Here is a 24,929-nt window from a genome sequence, read left to right as displayed (position 1 = left end):
ATTACAAGAAAAGCAAACTTAGAAAAAAAGTGTGGGTTTGTTACAAGGAATTTCACTTTTAGGACTAGTAGATGGTGGAGTGAAAGATGGAGGGTCGGAATTTGTCTGTTAGTGATAGTCTTACAACCTTAAGTATGAGTGAGAAAAGTGCTTCTGGAAACACTCAAATAAAAACACAGTCTAGTTGGAAAAAAAGTTGGAAACAGCTGCAGATGATCCAGAGGAATTTAGAGAAACAACGAAAACTCACCTGGATTTGAATCTAGGAAGGGGTTCAGAGGACAAAGGTTCCTCTACAGGTACATCAGCAGAAAAAGGAATACTGGGGCAATCTTCTGCCTGATGCTGAATAAGGTGGGGAAACCGGTGATGAAGGGCATGGAGAAGGCAGGAGACCCAATGCCTTCTTCATCTTGATCTTTACTAGTAAACCCAGCCTTCTGCAATCCCAGAAACCAGTGGGAAAGGCAGGAGCAAGGAAAACTTACCATAGGTAGCTAAGGATGAGCTGGGGTCTGAGTGGTTGGAAGGCAGCTTTGCAGGGAAGGGCCATGGGGCAATGAAGGCAACAGTAATACCAGCAGGGCAAGGAGGGCCTCTGCTCAGCACTGGGGAGGCCACACTGGGAATGATGTGTCCAGTTCTGGGCTGCTCAGGAGAAGAGAGACATGGACATACTGAGGAGAGTCCAGCAAATAGGGCCATGAAGGTGTTTAAGAGCCTGGAACATCTTTGATGTGACAAGAGGCTGAGATGAAACTGTTTAGCCTGGAGAAGAGAAGGCTCAGGGGATCTTATGAATATGTACAAATACCTTAGACAAAACAGAGCCATCACACTCAGTGGTGCACACTGACAGGGGCTGCTTTTCCCTTTTCCCTTTTCCCTTTTCCCTTTTCCCTTTTCCCTTTTCCCTTTTCCCTTTTCCCTTTTCCCTTTTCCCTTTTCCCTTTTCCCTTTTCCCTTTTCCCTTTCCCCTTTTCCCTTTTCCCTTTTTCCTTTCCCCTTCTCCCTTTTTCCTTTTTCCTTTTCCCTTTTCCATTTTCCCTTCTCCCTTTTCCCTTATCCCTTTTTCCTTTTCCCTTTTCCCTCCTCCCTTCTCCCTTCTCCCTTCTCCTTTTTCCCTTTTCCCTTTTCTGTTTTCCCTTTTCCCTTCTCCCTTTTCCCTTTTCTCTCTTCTCTTTTCCCTTTTCCCTTCTCCTTCTTCCCTTCTCCCTTCTCCTTTTTTTTTTCCCTTTGCTTTTTCCTTTCCTTTTTCCTTTCCTTTTCCTTTTTTTATTTTTGCCTGTTTTGCCTGATCAAACACTAGAACAGGTTGCCCAGGAAGGTTGGGGAGTCTTCATCCTTGGAGGTACTAAAAACTCAACTGGGCACCTACTGCTGGGGGGGCTGGACTGAAAAGATTTCCAAAGGTCCCTTCCAACCTCAACTGTTCAGTGATTCTGTAGCAACCATGCTTCTTAATTTTGAATATATGCAACCTGAATCAGCAGTACCAGTATTAGTTACAGGGTACAAGTGTTAAAAAAGTTCTGTGTTACTCCTCAAAATGCAGCTCTTTATCCTGCCACTTTGTTTACAGTTCTGCGCTTTTCAACATTCTTTTCTGTCATTCTGATCACAAGATACAGGGACTGCAAAGTTTTTAGTTCCACTTTTATTGCTTCTGAAGTCTGTATCATTCAAAAAGTCATTCATGCACAAATTTGATTAAAATGAAATGCCACTTCTAGTGTGCCATTTTAGCTCAATAAAATGCTAAGAAATTCTAACCAGACTCCTGTGAAGGAGAATAAAGAAGGTAATTTTTACAGTGTTGAGAGGAAAGAGCACACAGTCACTAATTTGCCCCAGATCACACATAATATCTGTGGTCAAACTGGGAATAGATTCCCAATCTGTGGCATATCTATCCTGTATTTTTGCTTTATCTAGGTAATTTTGGTGATAATCAAAAGTATTTTTCACTTTCTGTAATGCATTAGTTCTTGTAAGTGCCCGTTGCTCTACATGGCTTTTATTTCCTTGTTGCATATTTCACTACTGCTATTTTACTGTCTTCACTCCAATTAGATTTCCAACCTTACTTAAAAATTAATTTCTTAGCACCGGGAAATACATTATTTTTTTGCATCCCTATGTCTGAAAAATTGCATAGGTAAGCAAGAGATCCTTGCTTTTGAGTCATTATGGAATTAAAACTTCTATTGATTTCAGTATTCTAGAAGTAGAATATTAAACTAAGATTGTTAGTGGAAAAATACTAGAAAATGTAATTCAAAACATGATTAATGTGTATCCAGGATTTTATATGCCATCCAGCAAAACAAAATTGTGGCCAAAATAAACTCGCAGGGGAGGGTAGCCACTGAATTAGGTTAAAGCATGTAGTCTGTATCTGCATCAATCAGAAACACTATAAAAATTCAGGAATGCTTGGGTTTACAGTTAATAAACTTCCCTGTAACTCTAAACATATCAGGAATCTGCAAATCATGGACTGCAGCCTCTGTGAAAATGGTTTCTGTTTATCTGCATAGGCTTGAGTATTAGGTCAGACATCAACTGCAATGACTTCATTTAGGAAAGGGCAGGGAAGGAATTGAAAGGATGGTATTTTTACATTTTTAATTCCTTCAAAGAGGTGAATAAATATAAAGATTGTAAGAACTTACTCCTTTTAAACACATTTGTGTGATACTAAGATTTCCTGAAATTCTGTGTTTACAGTAAGTCCCTTTGGATTAGATGATGGTTGTTGGTCCCTTCCAACTGAACTATTCTGTTTTATTCTAGATTTTTTACTGGCCCTGTGTGAATTCTGTGTTAAAAGCTTTTACTTTTTCCTCACTTGGCTGGTGAAAATCAGAGGGAGGTGTGGAAAAAAGCCTGCAAGAAGGAAATGAGTTGTTCCCCAGCTTTCCCTGGAGAGTTATAAGCTCTAAGTGGCTCTGCATAGGCTCCTTTCTACCAGCGTAACTCCTAGAGGTCTGACAGCATCACTGGAGTTTGTTTAAACATTCCCTGCAGGGCAAAAATTAAAAACTACAAGAAGTAAACCACAGAAGGTTTGTTATGGCAAGCTTAACCTAGGATTTTTTTGTTAAGAAAAGATCACTTAAAACTTTGTAGTAGTGTTTAATGTATTTTTGTTATATGATGCTTTTTCAATTTCCTCAAGTAGCTGATGAACTGTTATTTGCATATTAACAGTGGGAAGAACTAGAAGAATCATTTCCTTTTTTTTCTGAGGAAACATAACAACATTTTTTACTCTTCATCTTTCTGTGTCAGGTGACAAAATGATTTATTTTGGCCCTATACTGTATCTACTTTACACACTGGCAAGTTTGTTGCGTGCTCCTCCTATTTATTTGAGACCAATACCTAAATAACTCTGATAAAGAAAAATCTCTTGTCAGCTGAGTGCTTTGACTGTTTGTTATGGGTTTTATTTTTTATATTTTTAGCTTCCTGAGATATATAGCATTTATATTCTTGTGACTCAAACCCAGTTAGTCTTAATTGTTTTAAATCTCTCTGCTCAGAGCAGCTACTAAAGCTCCAAGCAGTAGCTGTAAAATACTGCTCACAGGCTAAGTTAGCTCAGTTGTGTAATAAGACCAAGACACTTAGATTGTTGTCACGAAGTCACAGCCCTATAAAGTGTTTTATCCTTTTTCAGTGTATTATAGCTGTCTCCTGCCCTGATTAATGAGAACACAGAGTGAGATCAACAAGTTGTACATGGGTGGAAGTTAGGAATGTAAATACTTGAACTGCAGATAAAGTTTCTTCTCCAATTCTCAATGTAGTATCAAGTTCATATCTAAAATAGTTTGTTTGTTTTTCAGTTCCCAGTGTAATGTTTCATCCTTATATGGTAATATTTTGCTCATTTTTTGAGATGTGCTATAACGTCTATTTTAAAATTAATCTTCTAACTGCACTTCACCTTGCTATTAAGATACTTTTATTGTGACAATTTCTCTACAATTTCATATTTAGCTCATATTTTACTACACTACCATATATTCCACAAAGAGGAAGCTGAAAGCTATTTATTTATTTATGTGTTTACTTATTTTAACAACAGTAATGCAAAATGTGTTTCCTCAGTGTAGGTTAGAAGGGGACATGAAGGGAGAGCAAAATTGAGAGCAGATTGCTTTTTGTAAGCTATATAATTGCATTTATTTTTAATATAGTTTCACTTAGGCTAGAGTCCATCCACATAAAGGGGCCCAAAAATATGAAATATAAGACTAACTTTGGAAGAACACACTTTTATTGTTACACAAAAATCATGATGCTTAATCCCAGGTTACTGTTGTGGTGAGGAGTGGGGAGAGTGAGGCTGGCTTTCATTCTGAGATTTTTGAAAAGCTGTTTTCTCAAAGCTATCCAGACCTTTTTTTGCTTTAATGGGACAGGGATAATTGTCATTAACAGTGACATTCTGAGCGTATGCAACTTGCCACCTTCTGTGACTTCTCTGGGATAAAGGAACCTTGTGCAGCAGCAGTCTGGGACATCTCAGTTGGTACAAGCAGAGTGCTTTAGGTACTCCCTCCCCCCAAATATAGCTCCACATGTTCTACTGTGTGATCAGTTCTTGATGGTGCTTTTTTTGTTAAGATTGTCTTGAAATTAAAGCACTCTTAAATAGTGATCATGACATGATCATGTTGTTTTTCAATTTTGTTTTGGCTATTTTTAGCTGTATAAATTCATAGGTATAACATAGTTCTTCCTTCTGTTTTAATTTTCAGATGTCAGGCTCCCTTCCTGATGTTCAGGGATCTTTAATAAAAATGTAACCTTGCATTGAGCAGCTGATGAAATTTTTGTTCTTGGTAGATAAAAGAAAAACTTGTCAGCATAACTGACAGTAATGGAAGGTGGTGTATAGAGTTTTCCAAGAAAATCCCAAGCATGGAATTGTCAGATCATAATTTTAATAAAAATCAAGACCATGGTTGGCACATTTTTTAATAATAAAAGTAATTTTTAAATCTACTGAACACATGGAATATTTTAAGGGTCTCTGGGTAGTGTAGTGTTATGAAGGCTGTCTGAGGACAGCTGTACCTGGCCAGACAGTGAAAATAGACCAAACTCTCCTTAATACTTAAAGAAGAGGGCTGATTTTATTTCCGTACTCAGCTGCAAAGTCATATAATAGGAAGTGTCACAGGAGGGTGTTAAACAATACTAAATTTTTTTTTTTCCTTTAAAGGCCTAATCAAAATATTAATTGTTTTGGTAAGTGAGGACCTAGGTCCACTTTCGAACACAAACATCAGGCTTGAAAGCAAAAGAGATTGTCAGCATAGCAGGAAAAATCCTACCTGTGAATTTTTTTGCTGAATCATACATCTTCATCATGGACATCAGTATATCTTCAGCAGTGGAATAGGAAAGGCTGTTTTGGGAGCAGCACATGAATTTGACTGCAGTCCATTCCCTTGGTACTTCCCATAGTGAATTAAAGGGGCCACGTACAGAGCTGTTGCTCTTGAATTTGTCTGTTCCTCTTTGGAACTTGTTGATGCTGTCTGCCTCTACAGTCTCTTGTGAAAGCAAGCTTCATAAAATCATTACCTGCTATGTAAGGATGTGCTGTGTTTGTCTTTGATGAGTTGATCTCAGTGTAGTTTCATCACATTCTTCCAATATTGTGGGATTTGGTGAATAACAGTTCTGTATCCACTATGCTTTGCATTAATGCTTTTTTGATCATGTTGCTGCATTGGTCTTCTGCTCTTCAAACTGAAGATTTCCAACTTTTTTAGTCTCTCTTTTTAAGGCAGCTGTTCCTCTGGATCATTTGAGTTGCCCTTCTCTGTATCTTCTCTTATCCCTTTTGAGGTGGAGAGACCAGAACTGTCTGGTACAGTAGTGCTTTATGTAGCATCAAAATGTCATTCTGTCTTTGTTATTTTTATTTTTATTGGTGACAGTAATTTTTTTTTCCTGGGTCTGGTTGTGCACAGAGAGGTGGTTAACTCCCAGATCTCTTCTTCACTCAGAGTTGATGTGAGAATGTTGGTGAGGTTTAGATTTTTGAGCCAAAGCAGAGCATGTTTCATTGACCTCAGCTGAAGCATGTCTGTTGCCTTTCTCAGTTTTACAGCATCCTTTCAGTTCCTCACCATAGGCATGAAATTTGACTACTCAGAAGAGCTTGGTGTCTTCCGCAAACCTGAAGATGTCACTGTGTGATCCTTCTTTAAATCATTGAATTTGCATAAACCTGATTCCTTGGGAATCCAGAAGACAGAGTGCCTTTTAAGTCCTACTCATGCTCCCTATCCACCAAGCAACCTCCAATCCACAAAAAGCCTGTTTTTTCAGTTCCATTATAACTTAGTTTCTTCAGTCTGGTGCAAAGCCTTTTCAAAGGCTTTCTGAAAATCTGAGGCCACTGGATCTTCATTTATCTGCATGCTCTCCTCTTCATTCCCTGAACTCTCTGCAGGTAGCAAGGCAGTATTTTCCTTTACAAAAGCTCTGTTTAGTTTTTCCCATCGGGTGTGTGTGGGCTCAGCAATGTTATTCTTTTCTGTGGATTCTACTGTCTTAACAGGATTATAAATTACTCTCAGTGGTCCTTTCAGAACCTTCAAGGCTCTCAGGCCAGTGCCATCTGGTCCACAGGACTTAGTGATTTGGCCGGTCTGGTGCTTCCTGTGCGTGTGCTTCATGTTGATGTGGCTGTTCTGATGTTACAAGGAATATGTTGGGTGAGATACAATCTCCCCATCTTCACTGGTAAAGACAGATGCCAAGCATTTGATGTGTTTCTTTGCTGTCATCTTTTAATCCTCGAGTACCCTTTTCATACCTCTGCTGAAAAATGATCCTGCCAACACCCTCGCTGCCTTTCATCTTTTAAAGTACTTAAGGGACATTTTAGTCAAAGCACAACCGTCTGTTGCAAGGTGATCTTTAAATTCTCTTTCACCCTCTTTATTTCCTTTTCACATTTGACCTGCCCTCTTTTATGGCATTTCCTCTTCTCATTTCCATTCTCTCTCACTTTCAGACATTTCCTGACATTCTTCACTCTCCTGTTGCATTTTGAGCAGCATGTCTACTGATATACCTGAAAAGGAGTAGAGGGCAGTTTTATCTTTAATCATTCAATGCTTTAGTTTATAGTGCATCCATAATCAGTTTACTGATTTTCTTTCTAAATTCAGAATATTTTCTTCTTTCTTTGCATCTTCCTAGCGGTAAAAAAATTGTCTATTGCACAAATTTGGAAACTTTACAAACAGTGAATTGAAGTAAGGCAATGTGATTGGTAGTTTTTAAAATAAAAACTGTTTGTTTTGAAATTTATGCTGAAAGATGCCTCTCATTTTAGTGACCAAAATACACACAAATGCCATTTATTTTTGTAATTTAAATTATGATAATGCAGAGTTGCATCAAACATTCTTGTATGATTGTGCCCATATGTACAACTTCTTAATTGTATGAAATGTGGTAATGATTTTTATGATTCAGAGTTTTTCAGGAAAATGCTCCGTTGTGGAACACTGTGATGTTGTGATTCTAATATTGTGAATCATTTTCCTAACTGGTAATGACTAAAGTAGTAAAGATTGTTAGTGATTCTATTCTTCTAGTCTAGTTCCGTTCCATTCCATTCCATTCCATTCCATTCCATTCCATTCCATTCCATTCCATTCCATTCCATTCCATTCCATCCTTACTATAGTCCTATACTTCTGGAAGGATGCTGCATTACCAGATGATACAAGATGGTGTAATGGGATGGTCAGAAGTTTTGGCAAGGAGATGAGAGGTGACTCTGTAAAAGTGAGAAGTAATGTGGGATTGTGGGATATGCACTTCTTGTTTCTCCTAAATTACAGTAGGAAGGTAGTTAATATTAACTGGCAGGGATTATTGCTTATACTGCAGATTTAATGTCCAACTGAGATTAATTAGAAGGTTTCTCAGAACGGTGAGCTCTTGGAACGCTGTCTTAATTGCCATTGGGAGAAAAAAAGGTACTGATCTCTTTCTTAAGGGGTAGCTATGGTCAATGCTTTTGAAAAACTTGGCATTTACCTGGTTGTGGGCAATAATGTGGACCCAAATTCATCAACCTGAGAGGTCCCTTCCAATCTCATATTACTGTAAGCAGGTAGATTCAGGAAAGCATGATGAGTGGATTACCTCATGACTTGATTGCTTGCTGGAAAGTTTATTGCACATTTTAAAGGCTAGATAGAGTTGATGAAGGGTGTTGGGCCAAGGCTTTATGCTTAATTTTGATGCCTTCAGCCATGGAATTGCCTATTTAAGTTGCTTAAACCCCACTGTGTCTTTGGGTGGTAAAATGTAAACTTCGTGAATTTACTTCACAAAGTGCTTACATTTCTTGGGTAAATGTATTTTTCAAATATTTTAAATGAATTTTTTTAAAAAATATTTTGAAACAGAAATGCATCCCGTAGAGCCTGCATGGCTGTTCACTGCTAAATTTAGGGAGTATATTTAAATGGCTGATTTAATTTTTAATTTACTGGTTTGATTTTGGGGATACTGATGTTTTAAGGCATGAGTAGAACTAGAGGAAATATCTTATGTAGGCATAAAAGTGACATGCAAGAGTTAGTTAATTCCTTAGTGAGTAAAAGCCCAAGGTTTAGGGAGATCTTTGAAGAGATTTTACAGTTCCTGAAAATACTCAGTATAATGTATGATCTGTGTGTCCTAGTATACATAGTATGTTTTGGGGAATGTTTATTTCTCTCCATTTTGGAAATTCTTCCAGTAAGTCAGTGTCTGCCGTGTATGTGGAGTACTGTTTCCTTGGAACTGAATTTCTCTGGTTTTCCAGCTTCCAGCCCTTGCTAAACACACAAGTCATCTGCTGCCATCCCAGGAGATGAGCTTCTCAAAGTGATATGAAACAGAAGTTCTGCAGGGCTAAACCAAACAGCTTTGAATAAGTGTTTGTATTTGTTAACTGATTAAATCTATTTATATCATGTCAGACTTGCTGCTCTTAGGGTCTGGTCAGCAAATGGCAAAAAATGTTAAAATGGTGTGTGGTGAGCAGCCCCTTCTGCAGGGAATTGCTACCCCTTAGCTGTAGCAGGAGGGCTGACCTAATGCATTGGTCCAGGTTGTTGGCATGTGAAATAAATTGAGATAAATCTAAACTTTTAACTGGGATGTTTTGTCTGAGAGGACTGCTTTTTTTTTTTTTTTTTTTTTGAGAGCATTAATTCAATTGTTTAGTGATTGTTGGACCATGTTCTTAGTTTGTGAGGTTAGGAGTATCTAAATAAGGGTGTGATGAATTTACATAACAGTGATGTTTCTCATTTCAAAGAAATCATAGGTACATTGCAGTGCTTTCTGTTTTTTCTCTATTTTTATTACTTGCATTTAAGGTAAGGAGAGTTTAATGCCTGATAACAGAAGAAAATGCTTCTGAACTTCAGGTCAGGTCTTGGATAGGTCTCTAAAAGGCTTCAAATGATGCTTATACCACATTGTCTAGAAATTGTATTATAAGATTCACATCATGTTATTACACTACAAATTGAAAATAATCTGGAAATATTATAGACCATTTTGGAATATTGCATCCAAAAATAATTGCTTTTTCTCATACCTTTTGCGTGCTGAAAAGATGCAGAACATGCATGTCAAGATTCGTGCAATTAGGATGCTGTGAAATGTTATTATACCTGATTAAGTGAAGAATTTCTGTAGTCAGTTGGATGAATCCAAAAGCATCATCAATTTTTAAACCACACTGATTCTTATGTTCCTCATTTTGAAAAACGGGGTTTTATAGGCTGAGTTCAGTCTGCAGTGAAAAGGTGTGGATTGGTGAATTGGTTTTTTGACTAAAAATAACTGCCTGGTAAAAATATCTCTATGTGTTACCGTTCTCACATTTTCCATGTAATAATTATTCCTAATGGGAAGCTGATTTCATGCTGAAGGCTTCAGTTCAGCACCGCTCCTGAGGTCATACGTGACTTGCATCATACTCCATCATTCCCTCTATTTTAAAAGCATAATTCATGTGCTTGAATCAGACACACGTTTAAGTACCTTGTTAGTCCCTATGTGGAAACTGTTTTTCTCCTCAGCATAATCAAATTTGGAACTGGAAGTGACCTTCTGTAGATGGTTTTTAGCATTTTTTTTTTTTTAACTGTTTCTCACTTTAGTATTGGTGGATTGCAGCTATCCAGACAAATGAATTATTTGTGTTCATCTTCACAATAATTATATGCCTCTTGACTGCCTTTTCAGTTTCCATGTCTAATAAGCATTTTGCCAACGTTGTCATTGTTTGAAAAATAGCAATGCAAGGTCTGATTATCCAAAGAATTATTCTCAATTTTACGTCGCTAGATACAATTTTAAATTAACAATTACATGAGGTGTAACATAATTTTTTTAAAAGCATAATTTTTATATATATGTGTAGCTGTTTATATATGTATTTACTTTGTCTTCTGTATAATAATGTTTTTCAGACAAGTATAAAAGAAGGATTACTACTGAAGCAAACCAGTTCTTTTCAGAGGTGGAAAAAGCGTTATTTCAAACTTCGAGGTCGTACCCTTTACTATGCTAAGGATTCAAAGGTAATTCTATGCTACTATTGTGTAATACCATATACTTATAACTGAATTTTTTTGGATTTGTAAGTGTAACAATAATAATTTAATGATTTTTTTTACATGATTGTTTTATTTTAAAACTGCCGTATTCAGTATGTAGTGAGAAATTAACTTTAAGAAAAACTTAAAAGAAAAATAAATCAAGATTAATCACCAGTTTATCACAGTTATTTTAAACTTTTTGACTATTCAGACTAATAATAAACTAATCTTAAGGAGCTGTGGGGTTTTTTTCTGGTAGTGGCTCTCAGGCAGTCAAATCTAATGTACCAGAAGAAAAAAAAAAAAGTAAAAATTGGATAATGGTCAAAAGTTATCTCTTAGGCTGAATTCCATTAAAACTTCTCCAGTTTGATGCTGATATTGCCATTGACAAGGTAGAAAAACAGTCATGTGAAATCAAGGTAGGAAGATTCTCTGCCAAAACTGAGCTATAAGTGGAAAAGCTATTTCCCATCAACAGAGATTTTTTGGTGGGAAAATTGGGGGTGGTCTTGGGGGAGTATTTGTCTTCTTTCTGAAAGTCATTTCCTCCTTCCCCTTCAGGGCTGGGACTGAGCACCTCTTGCCTTGTTGGGCTGGCTCAGATTCTGCTGTTGCATAGCAGTGGGCATTACTCTTCTTTACAGGGTTGCAGTGCTTTATGGGAGCTGTAGGTGAGGTGCTTCAGGTCCCTGCCATCTTCTATAGCCTGGTCTTCTCACTAAAAGTGTTACTAAGGCATTGAGCCCTTTCTTTCTAGGCCTGTGTGACAGTGGTTTCATTGTGCACAATTGCATGGCAGTGGTGAGTCAAGGGAAACATCATCTCACCATGGAGCCCAGCTCTGAAGTGCCCCTCTTGTCACACTTCTCTGCACATGGTGCTATCGTGAGCAGTTATATAAGACTTAATAAACATGGCAGAGAAAGGCTCTGAGAATGGCAGTGTCATCTGTGCCATAAAGATAAGAAAATGAGCTGTAATGAGTGGGCAGTTGTACTAATACTCCATAATAGTGAATTCAGACTCCCCCAACACTGCCTCTCCTCCCAGTGACATAGAAGAGGAAGAACATGGTATGGCCTAAAAAAGGGGAAGGCGTTTTTGTTGGTCTTGCCTTCTGTGCTTTAAAACCCATCATGAGTTTAAAAGAACCTAATTAACCCTTTGCCAGAGGCTGGGGAGCTTGAATATTACTGATGTTTCTCTTAATGCAACATCAAACAAAGGAATTGAAGGGTTCTCTTAAGGCTCCATTTTCTTGTCTGGATACTTTACCATGAACTCCCCTTCTGTATCATAAGTTCCCCTTCTTGAATTTAGAGTTCTATTCTAAACCAGATTAATTTATATTTTATTAAGTGTGAATCTCTTTCCTCTGAGGCCACATTTATGCTACACAGTAGATGCCCCAAAGCTACATTTATTAAAAAAATCTTTAAAAGAGATTTTAAAGCAATACATACTTTTAGAGTTACTTTTTTAATCCTCTGATGTACCACTCTGATAGCAAATAGAGCTGTGTTTACGGGGTCAGATAGGAAGTTTTATCACACAATTAGTGTTTTCTATTTTTTCACTACTTTTTTTTTCCCTATTTTTACTTTCCAATCGGAGTGGACACCAGAAAATAAAAGTCAAGACTGTAAGCATACCTGAAAGTGGACTCAGACTATGTTTAATGTTTTTATCTTCTTTTCCATTTGCAGTCTCTAATATTTGATGAAGTTGACCTTTCAGATGCCAGCGTAGCTGAATCGAGCACAAAAAATGTCAACAACAGCTTCACGGTATGGAACCATTATAACACCAGTCTTGAAAGCTGTGGGTAGACTGCTACTCAGAAAAACAAGAATCCCTTTTAATTGCTTCATGTTCTCCACTTTGGAAATAGGGTGTCCTTTGTGGTATAATATATCAGAATAATATTGCATCAACTACTGGTAATTTTGCTTCAGGTTTTTTTTTGTTTGTTTGTTTTTGTTTGTTTGGGGTTTTTTTTTGTTTGTTTGTTTTTTTAGAGTGTTAGGTAACAGTTCCTTCAAAAGATGATGATACAAGGCATTAAAAATTTAGCTAAGTTCAATATGAGTACTTCATTTGTACGTATAACTTTCTTTTACTCTGTGGCTTTTAATGTAGCCTTTGGTGTGACATGCTGAAAAGTTTCAAATGCAATCATGTCATTGGTTTAATTTCTTATAATAACATTTTTGGTTTTCTGTCACATTGAAGTGTATTTTTTTTTAATTGCCCATCATATTACTATGTTTTCAAGTCATGTGGAAAAGTTGTCTTCACAGTCATGCCTTGATTCTGATACTGGAATAAGAAACAATGAGTGTTCATAAATCCCTTTTTCTGAAAGTTCACAAGTGTGTTTTACACACAGGTCTTGCCATTTATTGTTCAACTGCTTTGTTGGAACTAAGTGGTAACGTCTGAAACAATTCCTCTGCTCATTCTTAACCTCTTGAAAAGTAAATTCTTTGAACAAGAACTAACTATGAGGAAGACTGTAGGTAAGGTTGTCCTTCTGAAGGTCTTGAGTTCTCCCACTGACTGGAATAGCATCATTTTTCTTAACCTGCAAATCCTGTTAGTTTTTACTAAAATATTGATTTTCCATTTCCCTGATTATTTTAGTTTCACAAATGGTCCACCTTACCAGTGTTGGTTTTTCTTCTCCAAGACAGTCCAAAGGAAGTCTCCTGAAAGCTTCATCAGTTCCTCCTTGCTGTGGTACCTCCCAGGCAGCTACTGAAGTAGTCAAGGCACTTCAGAAATGTATTTGTGTTGGCTTGGGCAGTCCAGCATGTTCTGTCAGTCTAAAGTTTCTTTACTGATAAAAAAATGGGATTAAAAAGAGCACTTTGATTGAAGGCCTCAGATGAGAAGGTGGGTGTGTGAGGTACCACCTTGCCTTTGGAAAGCAGGGAGCTTAGTAGCTTCCTTCTGCCTTGCTCCAGAAGTAAAGCTGTAATGCAGGCATTGGGATAGCTGAGGAATAATCATCCATGCAAAGACTGTAAGTGAAAGATCCCAATAATCATGACTGTCACTTCCTGTTCACAACTGGATATAAAGCTCAGCATCCTCTAAACACCCAACATTCCTTCATTGTAGCCTCCATTATGGGAAAAAGACAATTAAGAAAACTTTGTAATATTAGTGTTGATCACTGAATCATTAAATAAGACATTGGCATGGAGACCTGGATAGGCCAGTGAGCTGGGTTATCACCAACAATATGAGATTTAACAAGAGCAGTTGCTGGATTCTCCACCTGGGACAGGGTAATCCTGGTTATATGTAGAAATTGGAGGAGGAAAGGCTGGAGAGCAGTCCTGCAGAAAGAGATCTGGAGGTTTGGGTTGATGGCACTGAGAAGGTCAGCAGAAAGGGCTCCCCAGAGAAGTGGTCATGGCACCAAGCCTGTTGGAGTTCAGGAAGTGTCTGGATGATGCTCTTAATCATCCTCTTTTGTTTTAGGTAGTTCAGCAAGGAGCAGGGAGTGGGGCTCAAGGATCCTTTCCAACTTGAGATAGTCTATGATTCTGTAATCTTGCTGTAACTTTGCATGGCAAAGAAAAATGGCATGTTCTGTGTTTTTTTCTTCCCCCTCCTTTTATTTCCCCGCTTACAAAGTTTGGTGTATTGTTATACTTTATAACCCTTTAGCCCACTCAGTATCTTTTTTTTCACCCAAGGTACAGTTTGTGTCTATTGTCAAGACTTCTGGAGAAGACAATAGTGATAAAGACATCTCAGGGGCTACAGCTTTAACAGTATTTATTTTAATGCCCTGGATAATTTAGGGCAATGATTCCAAGGAGTCTTCAAATTGATTTTGAAAAATTATTTGGGTTTATAGCCCTCCTGGATTGAAGTGTCATCTGATTTGACTGTGAAATATGGTAATAGTTATCATCTCATTTAATCTTTTGGCTTCTTTCTTTGTGTTTGCCTAACCCAGTCTCCCAGCAATGCAGCTCAGTGAAGTAAGACATCTCTGGACTTGCCTGCACTGGTTTGGAGTCAGGGGGGTGGGTTGTTAGCCTTCTAGCAATGCTTCTTATAAATAAAAAGAAACATTTCCTTTTGCTTCTTTTCCCCCTTCCATCGTAAAAGGGATACTCCAGCCTTTCTTAAAATTACTTTTTTTTCTTTCTCTTTTCTTTCTTTTTCTTTTTTTTCTTTTTTTTTTTTTTTCCTTCTTTCCCCAGTATGTTCTAAGGGTTGTGTTAGCATTCCTTGTTAAATAAGCAAAAATTAAATCCTGAACTTTTAACTTTTTCTTGTTAATGTATTCTTCTTGTTTCTTTTTCCCAGTAGAATATATTTTTAACACAAACTTGTGTAGATGCAATATGTCAAATTAACACTTTCTAAAGAGAACACACCTTTAAAATCTTACATTAAAATTATTTTTTTTAACAGTTTTTTTGGTCATTTCCCTCCCCTCAGTCTCATATCTCCAGCTTGTAGAAACTACTGGCTTGCCCTTTTTTTGTCTTCCCTTTCTCATTTGTCTGTTTGGAGGCAGAGGTGTGCATGTCAAGATTTTCCATGCTTTTTTTTCTTTTTTTTTTTTTTTTGGATAAAACTCAAGTCCTAAAATTAGTCAGAACACACAGATTTAAGGTTGAGTTTATTTGCAATGTGAATGCTTGCAGAATATTTTATGTAACTAAATATCAGTGTTTATTCACCAGAATTACTTCTCTGCTATTCCAACCAACAAATAAAGGTTAAGGGGAAAGCTGAGATAAATAAATATATAGTAATTAAAATGAGAAGCTGCTAAAATTAAACCAGGTCTTCTGTTTCAGTTTTTTCTTTGCTGTTGATGATACTGCTTTTCAATGAACAACCAATTCATTTGTAGCAAGTAGTTTGTATTGCACAAGCTGCCTTGTGGTAGATGATAGGTATTTTGTAGTTCTGAGCATCCTCACCTAGAGGCTATTACATAGAGGAAAGGGTGTCACTTGACATCCAGGTCTTTATATAAGGCCCTCAGGGCCAAATTCTTCCTACTTGCTTGTTAGGTACCAGTCTCCTAAGTCTGTGGGAAGAGAGAGAAGAGGCTCTAGATGCCTATTCAGCCCATCAGAGATGTGTGTCACCCACTCTGTCAGCCACACCAGGAGCCCCTGGGGGCTCTTTTCTCATCCCATGCCTGCCAGTCAGTGGCGTGGGTGGGTGCTGAGTCCTCAGAGTGGTGCTGGGTACTCTGCTGAATGTTTTTTCCACAGATCTTTGCTTCTGCCACAGAGGGTGGTTTTATTTCAAGTTGTGCCAGGGGAGGTTTAGGTTGGACATTAGAAAGAATTTCTTTACTGAGAGGGTGATCAGACATTGGAATGGGCTGCCCAGGGAAGTGGTGGATTCTCCATCCCTGGAGATATTTAAAAAGAGCCTGGATGTGGCACTCAGTGCCATGGGCTGGGAACTGCAGCGGTAGTGGATCAAGGGTTGGACTTGATGATCTCTGAGGTCCCTTCCAACCCAGCCAATTCTATGATTCTATGATTCCGTCTCAGCAGGCCCAGAGGAGTGTATTTTCACATCATGTTACCTCTTTGGGGAGGTTTTGGGGATGAATGTCTCCCCTCCTGACTGCAACAGGCAGGTGGAGCAGTGACTGGTTCTGATGAGAGCTCCAATTCCTCACCCATTTTGGTTTGCTGGGATGGAAGATGGCTTGTGGGTATTTCAGGTGCATTTAGAAAAATCCCGTTATTGTTCTCAAAACAAGACTTGTGACTGATTGAGGCCAAATAATACTCTCCAGCATGCAAGCATGGCCACGTGGATCATTGGTGGTGTGCTTTTGTTTTATTAGGTGTGAGGACTTGGATTTTTAAACACTGAAATGATTCCTGAACAGGAATACTCAAATAACAAAGATCCTCAGGGCAACAAACGTGATTATAAATTGTGATTTAAAAAGAGGATTTTGATGGGCTAGCTTTGGCTTAGATTTCTGCCTCTGCCTTGCTTTCTGATAATGAAGGACTGATGCACACTGATGGAGGAAACCATCTGTGGATATTAACCATGCTGCCTTTCAGTCCTTGAGCCACACGGATATATAACATGTCTTTTGTTCTTATAAAGAGTCTTATAAGACTCTTATCCTAGAGTCTTATGTAACATGCACAGGCCTGTATTTAATCCATATTAGTGGAATATTTAATTTAGTTATATTCTTTGTGATAAATGTCATTAAAAAAATTTATGGTAGAAATACTAGCTTTGAGGACTTACTTTGTACAGATAGCTGTAGATGTTTGATTTGGGGTAGGCCAAATTCTAGGACACAAGGCCTAGAATACTCAGTTTCTTACTATGTATGTTTTCAGAAAAGTGGAAAAAAATCTGGCTAGATTAATTATGATATCTCATTGCATCTGAGAGTAACAGAGAAGATAATTCTGCTGTTGTTTTGTGAGGTGCCCACCAGAAATACGAGAATTAACATGGTAGGTGGTACTCAAGATGGTGATTCAGTTTGCCCTGACTTCAGGGTGGGTTTGTAGACCTCTACATTTAGTTATCTAAGATAAGAATAATAGATTTAAAAAGTAGATTCCTGTAATTGTTCAATTCAGGACAGACTCCACTGCTGATTAACTATCTATCTCTCATTTAGCTCTTATAGGAGCTTTGTCATTCGCTGCATCTGAAATGTAGACCCTTGCTTCCAGCTTTCTAAATCAGGTGCTGAATCAAGTACTTTTTGTTGAATATACATCTTCTGAAAGTGGTCATCTTGAGAGGGAAGAACCTGCAGCAGGCAAATCTGCTGTCCTGGAAAACCTGCTTCAATTCTTCACGACCAGAAATTGGCTGCAAGTGATACTTTATATTCCAGCCAATAATGGTGATTACTAGGATTCTGGGTATGCTTGCAAAAATGTCTAATATCATAATTTTTTGCTGATTTCTTAGTTTTGTGATGCTGCAGACCATAGAGTCTAATTATGTGTTCTGTAGAAAAATACTTCCTTGGAGAACTCTTAATGTGCTGAGCTTTAATTAAGTATTCCCACCTAGTGTTATGAGGCAAAGACTGAAACCTATAAACTGTTTATGGTTTTTATTATTTACTTTGGATTTGACTACTTTCCAATTTAAATAATCTTTGTAAGCATTTCTCTATACTCTTTCCTATTCTTGCTGTTCTTCTTCCTATTATTCTGCAGCATCACCTTACACTTCTCTTTCTATTTTAATAATTGCTCCACAGAATTTTGTAAGAGAATAATAATGTGCTTATCCATTACACTTTTGCCATAATAAAAATTCCTATTATTCCTTCTTGCTTTTTTAATGTCCCTCAGTTTTTCATCTCATGGAATGACTGAAACTAAAAATAATTAGTCTTTTCAGTTCAATGACTGTGCTAAAAATAAATATGGGTCAACTTGATGTTTTCACTCATTTGAACATAAGTGCTTCATTTAGTTCAAATTAAAGGGATTTAGATTTGTTTTGTAGGGTGTTTTATTTCAGTTTATAAGAAGAAAAAACCAAAAGATGGGTAGCATTTCATTTAAAGTTAGTCCCTGTGTGTAGTCTTATTACCAAAAATGAAAGGGTTCTCTTCTGTGTTTTTCACTTTTTTTGTTCAGACCTGATATGATACAATATATTCACTTTGACCTGAAAGCAGAGGCTTCTGTTTAATCAGTTTTCAAATAATAACAATAATAATAATAATAATAATAACAATAATAATAATAATAATAATAAAAACTTTAGCCAGTTGTCTGCAGTTTCGTAGATATTCTATACATTTGGATAGACTTTTGAAAAATGAAACATTTATATTTGCTGATTTTTATTTGACCTATAATTTTGAGATGGTCAGGTATTCTTTGATAGCTTAGGGAGGCCAAATACTTACTACGTGCAACTGTGCTTCAACTGTGGTGAAAACGTATATTTTTTTCTTCTAGTGTGTACTGTTTTCTTTCACACCTCTGATTACCCTGTTTCCCGTCCATATTTTTAAATGTAGCATATGCTACATCTTGTCTGGGGGTAGTTTACTGACATATAATTATGTGGAATCATCATGATTCTTTTAATCTTTGAATTCTCTTGTACATTCAGTTTTTAATGGGAGGTTGCTCAGTTGTACTGGAAACTCAGTTCTTGTGATTCATCAGAATTTCAGGTTGAGCATTATACCTGGCCTGAATGCACAATTTTTTTTACCAGTTTCTTTCAGCCCTGCTGCTTCTGACATCAGTCATCTCTCTGTGCTCATCCCTGAGATTAGCTGCTTCTAACTGATATTAAAAAATTAACTTTTAATATTCATGATGAGCTTGGAAAACAGACCTCATTGCCAAACTTTCACAGGATGTTGAAGAGAGAGTTTAAGTTTCTTAGACTTGGACGTATTTTGCTTCCTTTCTTGTACTCAGATTTTTTCAGAGTTATTTACTGAGACTTTTCTTCAGGGACTCAGAAGTTCAGTGAGTGGGAGAACTGCTTAACCTTCCCCAAGCCACACCAAAAGGAAATGAAAAGAGCCTTGTCCCAAACAAGTTAAAAACCTTTCATCTTTGGGTTTGGACACTGCAGTCTTTGGGAATATCAGAGAGAAAAAGAGATGATCCCAAAGGTGGGAATAATTTTCCTAGTACTGTTTTTCTCCTAAACAAAGTAACGTTAATATAATTTTATTACTGACTCTTGCTTTGTCCAGAGTTCAAGGTGTTGAGCTTCATTTAAGTGTAGAAAAGCTTATGAATGCCAGTGGAGATATTTCTCTGATGCTGTCCAGCTTGTTTATATAAAATCCAATTTACTGCAGTTTGGTCTCAGTGGACATCAGAGGATGGTTTCTTTACTCAGATTTTGAAGCCTCAAACTTCTTTCAAACACTGGTTTTCCTCAGTGGTTTTTTTCATCCAAGGGCCCACTCACCTAAGGGTTACACTGACCTTTTCTAGGCTTTCTGCTGCTTCTCATTCACCATCTTTTTCATTTCTGTAATTTTGTGAAATAATCTTTCTACTCCTATATTGGAAGACTCTTGGGATCATGGGTCAACAACCACCTTCAAGGCTTTGGCTTATTGCAAACTTGGGGTGGAATCCCCTGGTTTGTTATTGCTAGGCAAATATTTTCACTGCCTTGTTCTTATCCTGGATGATTAAACTTTCTGGTTTGCTCTGTAGGAATACTCTGCAGAGCAGCTATCTGCAATTTATTTTTCCTTTGTGGACAATGTATATTGAGTAAACCTCTCCATATCTCTGCTGTTGTTCCCTTGAAGGAATTCACTCTTGCTTAACTTCTACCTATATTAACCCAGAGAGACGTAAAAAGAATGGATTTGTGTTTTGAAACACGTTTCTGTTTCTTGAAGAATTTCCATAAAACAAATTTTAAATAGTTTAAACATTAAATTTACTTAACACATTCTTGTATGAGCACTTTTTAGTCTGCATGAACCTCTGCTATAGGGGTAATCTTAACTCCATTGCAAACTAATTTTAATACTAATTTTAACAAGAATAAATGATAATAATTGTGATCCAATTATGGATAATGAGCTTATGTTAGTATTGTGACATTATGTGTGTGAAGGAAAACAAAAGAAGTATCAGTAAAGTGCTGTGTGTACTGTGTGTGATGGTACCCTTAGGATTCTTCTTGGCCTACTTTATATTGTATTTATCTTTTAGATGTGCAGTAGTTCCCTGGGTTTGGGTGCACTTTGAAATTTCCTTTGCATTCCAGGTGAATGTCAGCATCCAAATGTCACCATTGATGATGGTGGGAATTCAGTCACATTTAGAGATGTCCTTATAAAAAGTACCTTTCTCTATGAATCCCACTCTCAGAAACATTGCATTTTGAATTTTGCCTATGGTATTATCAGAAAGGACAGTGCATAGCACTGCTTCAGGATGGGGGAAATAGCATAATCAGACATTCTCCCTTCCTGCAGACAAATGCAAAGCTGATGGGGGTCCTGGAATGATGTCTGTGAAGATCTCAGGGCCTCTTTTTGTCTCCAGCAGGTACAATATGACTGGAAGCAGCAGCCACAGTCCCTGTGTTGACCTCAGTGGCATGACTCAGCTTTGCACAAGCAGCTAATTCTTGGGATGGATTTAGTTTTTCCCTAGTTGTGAACTATCTGCTGTTTCATACAGATGCTGATTAGCCTCTAAATGGAGAAGGTTTTTTGAGGCTCCCAGCCTGAGCAATAAGCAAACCACAGAAAGAGTGGGGAAGTGTTTTGTATTCCATTTTGTTCAATTTTCCATTCAGTGTAGTTTTTTGTTTTTTTTTTTTTCTATATCCAGGCAGCTTAGAAACAAAACAAAAACTGAAATAGCAAATTAACATGCTGAGGGAAAAAAAAATTAGACAAAAGCAATTAGTGTGCACTAGTGATGCACTTAAGTTTTTTTTCCCCTCCATTTAGCACTTGCTCGTTTTCCCCCGCCCTCTGACAATGACAAAAAAAAAAAAAAAAAAAAAAAAGTAATGAAGCTGAGAGCTCTTTGGGTGGCTTTGGGTGTGACTTTCAAGTTTTAAGCTCCTTATCCCTGCCTTGATGCTCTGTCTTCCTTTCCCTAGAGTGTCTGGAGATGTTGAAGCTTTAAGTTTCATTATGAAAAAGCAATAAAGCATTTCAGTTGTGAGGCTAACATCCATAGATAAATCACTTGGGATTGAGCTATTACAAGAAAGCTGAACATTTTTCAGAAGAGGAAAACGAGGGATGCTTAAAAATGTGACCATTCTGTGCTATATTGTACATTTTAGTTCTGGTTTCAGTTGCATAGAGCTCATTTTCCACAAATTTTGAGATTAGACAGAAATTTTCCAAACCTAATTACAGAAAATGTCTCTTTTTCTCCCTCTAGTTTTCTAAGAGTTTCCTTAATTTGTGAGATTGTATTTGTGAAATACAGTAAGATGGTGTGAAGAGAAGTAAATGCATTTAAAAGATTTTTAAATTGTTTGAACTCATGGTACAACATTGGCGTTTGGAGAGCAAATGTTGAGGATTGCCTGGCTCAGTTCATCTTGAACAATAATAGTGACAATTCACCATAAAGCACCAACTACACCTTTGACAGAGGCAGTACTGTTATAATTTATTTAGAATCCTGAGTCCAAGAAATTAGAAGTACTGTAGAAAGCTGCTCTGCTGTTAGCACTGTGATTTTAGCAGACCAGTTCTGGTAGATACAGGAGCATCAATGACCCCATCAATGACCCCCAGTCAGTGTGTTCATCTGTGGCATTCAAATGGACCCAGCTGCTTAAAAATGGGATTTTATTCTTCCTGTGATTTTTTTTTTTACTTACCTGTTCTCTGACATTTCTTTCTCTTATTGCTTTAAAAGTGCTCAAACACCTGGAGAAAACTTTAAAAGTATCCCTCCATGCAGTTCCTGTGTACTTTTATAAACCAAGTTATTTTACAAACAAAGTTATTGGTGTAAACTTTGCATAAATTTCCTGCTTCTAGTGATCCCTGGTTTCTAGCAGCTGAATCATATTTAAACAGGCACTCATGAAACAGATGAAAAAAGTAGTAACTTGCTGTTTTAATTTTTGTAACTGCACCTAATACCATTAAATATATGAATAAATGTTTTCCTTCAAGCCCAAAAGCCATCCCATCTAATAGGCAGGTAAGGATCTGGTGAAGCAGGAGCTAAGGGCCTAGCACTGCAAAGTGATGTAGTTAACAGATCTTTAAGGACTTTAAAAAAAGATGCAGGCCTTGAACTATATATGGCAGTTTCCAGTTTACATTTTCAAGCCTGGTTTATTGGTTTTGCTATATTTAAATGATGCTTTAAAATAAATTTCTAATTCTTCAGCCCAAATTAATGAAACTTTTCTACCTTGCTTCTTGTAACTGTATAATAAGAAAGTTTTCCTTCAGAAAGAATGATGTTTTTCATTAGCAGTTGTTTGGCATTGGATACATGAGGTTAAATTTTGGAGATTTCTGATGAAGTGACCTTTGCTGGATACTTCTTGCATCCTTTTTGCAATACTTTTTGGGGCCTTAAGCAAGCTAATCTAATGGAAGGTGTCCCTGGCCAGGGAGGGGTTGGAACTAGATGATCCTTAAGGTCTCTTCCAACCCAAACCATTCTGTGTTTCTGTTCTGTCCACCAGCATCCCCAGGCCCTTTTCTGCCAAGCTGCTTCCCAGCTGGATGTCCCACAGCATCTAACTCTGTCCTAGGGTTGTTCCTTCTCAGGTACAAGACTTTGCACTTCTCCAACTACACGGGGTTTCTGTCAGCCCATTTGTCTGCTCTGCAGAGGTCCCTCTGGATGACAGCAAAGCCTTCTGGTCTACCAGCTCTTCCTCCTCATTTCCTGTAATCAGCAAACTTTCTGAGGATGCTCTCTGTCCCATCACCCAGGTCATTAATGAAGGTTTTAAACAGTACTGGACCCAGTGTTGACCTTTGAGGGAGACTGCTAGGTGCTGGCTTCCAACTATACTTCGTGCCACTGATTAGCACCCTCTGAGCCTGGCTGTTCAGGCAGTTCTCAGTCCACCTCACTGTCTGCTTATCCAGCCCATACTTATCATAGAATCATAGAACTGGCTGGGTTGGAAGGGACCTCAGAGATCATCAAGTCCAACCCTTGATCCACTACTGCTGCAGTTCCCAGCCCATGGCACTGAGTGCCACATCCAGTCTCTTTTTAAATATCCCCAGGGACGGAGAATCCACCACTTCCCAGGGCAGCCCATTCCAATGCCTGATCACCCTCTCAGTAAAGAAATTCTTTCTAATGTCCAACCTAAACCTCCCCTGGCACAACTTGAGACCGTGCCCTCTTGTCTTGCTGAGAGTTGCCTGGGAAAAGAGACCAACCCCCCCCTGGCTGCCCCCTCCTTTCAGGGAGTTGTAGGCAGTGTGAGGACCTGAAGGGATAGTTCTGAAAGCCTTACTGAAGTCAAAGTGGGCAATATCCATCTCTGTCCCTTCATCCACCAAGTTAGTCATTTCACCATTGGTTATCAGGTTGCTCAAGCATAACTTCCCCTTGGTGAATCCATGCTGACCGCTCCCATTCACTGTCTTGTCTTTGATGTACCTGGATGTATTCCAGGACATGTTCCTTCATTTTTGCTTCAAGTGGCATAAGGCAAGGCCACCTTAATCCAGCCTGGGCTGGATTCTATTGCAGAATGAAGTCAGAGCAGAAATTTATACCAATTTCTGTGAAGCAACTGCTTTTGCCCTGCCTTTCAGTTAAGCTCACGTGTCCTGTTTTGTTGGTGCAGGAGATGCCATATAGGACACTTTTCTTCCCCTTTTTAAGAGTTTTTAGTGTGGGGGCCAAAACCACACATTACTTCATTACTTGTGAGCTTGGCAACAATGAAATAGGAGAAGGCCAGAAAAAAGAGGGGAGCAACATTTTAGTGGAATAGACAGAGCTAATTGTTCTGATTATAAATTCTGTATTGTACTCAGGCAAATATAATAGCCATTTATTTCTTGCCTTGCTTTTAAACCCTCCGCTCCCTTTGTAATTTATACTTTTGTCTGGCTCAGTTCATCTTGAAAAATAATAGTGACAATTCACCATAAAGCACCAACTACACCTTTGACAGAGGCAGTACTGTTATAATTTATTTAGAATCCTGAGTCCAAGAAATTAGAAGTACTGTAGAAAGCTGCTCTGCTGTTAGCACTGTGATTTTAGCAGACCAGTTCTGGTAGATACATGAGCATCAATGACTCCATCAATGACCCCCAGTCAGTGTGTTCATCTGTGGCATTCAAATGGACCCAGCTGCTTAAAAATGGGCAAATGGAGTGGTAGGAAGAAAGCAAAGGAGGCAACATATGTTCTCCTGCTATTTGCCAGAGCTCACTCACAAACTTCTAGAAACAGAGAAGTTACAGAGCATTAAATCTGTTCCTTCCATGTTCAGGCATGGGGCACAGCCCCTAGCAGGAGAGGTGGGGACCTTTCTCTTTGTATCACCCTCTCTTCATTAGTTCCAGAGAGATACTTTAAAAATATCTGTTCAAAGAACAGGAAAAACATTTCCCTGCCCATTTCAGATTCTAAGTGATGGCTTCTACATTACTAAGTCAATTCAAGATTGGCCATACAAATGCTATTAGTGTAATGCCTGATAATACTTTAGAGCAGCAGAAGGTGCCTTAATGCAAATATCATGTTGCAGGAAGCAGGGTGCTTTACAATAGCTGCTGTGTTGCTGCTGAGAAGTGGACCATTATTT

The 24,929-nt window shown here is 38.0% G+C and overlaps 1 protein-coding gene across 4 annotated transcripts in view; it reads left to right on the top strand.

Annotated features, from left to right (window-relative positions):
- DGKH (diacylglycerol kinase eta) overlaps positions 1–24,929 on the top strand; it is a 154,365-nt gene that overhangs the window by 77,881 nt on the left and 51,555 nt on the right. For 3 of the 4 annotated variants that reach the window (XM_071740206.1, XM_071740198.1, XM_071740193.1), the window contains 2 exons: positions 10,524–10,634; positions 12,362–12,442. In XM_071740206.1, coding sequence (XP_071596307.1) covers positions 10,524–10,634; positions 12,362–12,442 — 192 coding nt within the window. Of the gene's footprint in view, positions 1–10,523; positions 10,635–12,361; positions 12,443–24,929 lie in introns of those variants that run through there. The other variant, XM_071740212.1, reaches the window with a different exon arrangement.

This window comes from Heliangelus exortis, chromosome 1 (assembly GCF_036169615.1).
Source record: "Heliangelus exortis chromosome 1, bHelExo1.hap1, whole genome shotgun sequence".
Classification (NCBI taxonomy): Eukaryota; Metazoa; Chordata; class Aves; order Apodiformes; family Trochilidae; genus Heliangelus; species Heliangelus exortis.
The sequence above is the reverse complement of the archived record's forward strand: the minus strand, read 5'-3'. Positions and strand labels throughout refer to the sequence as shown.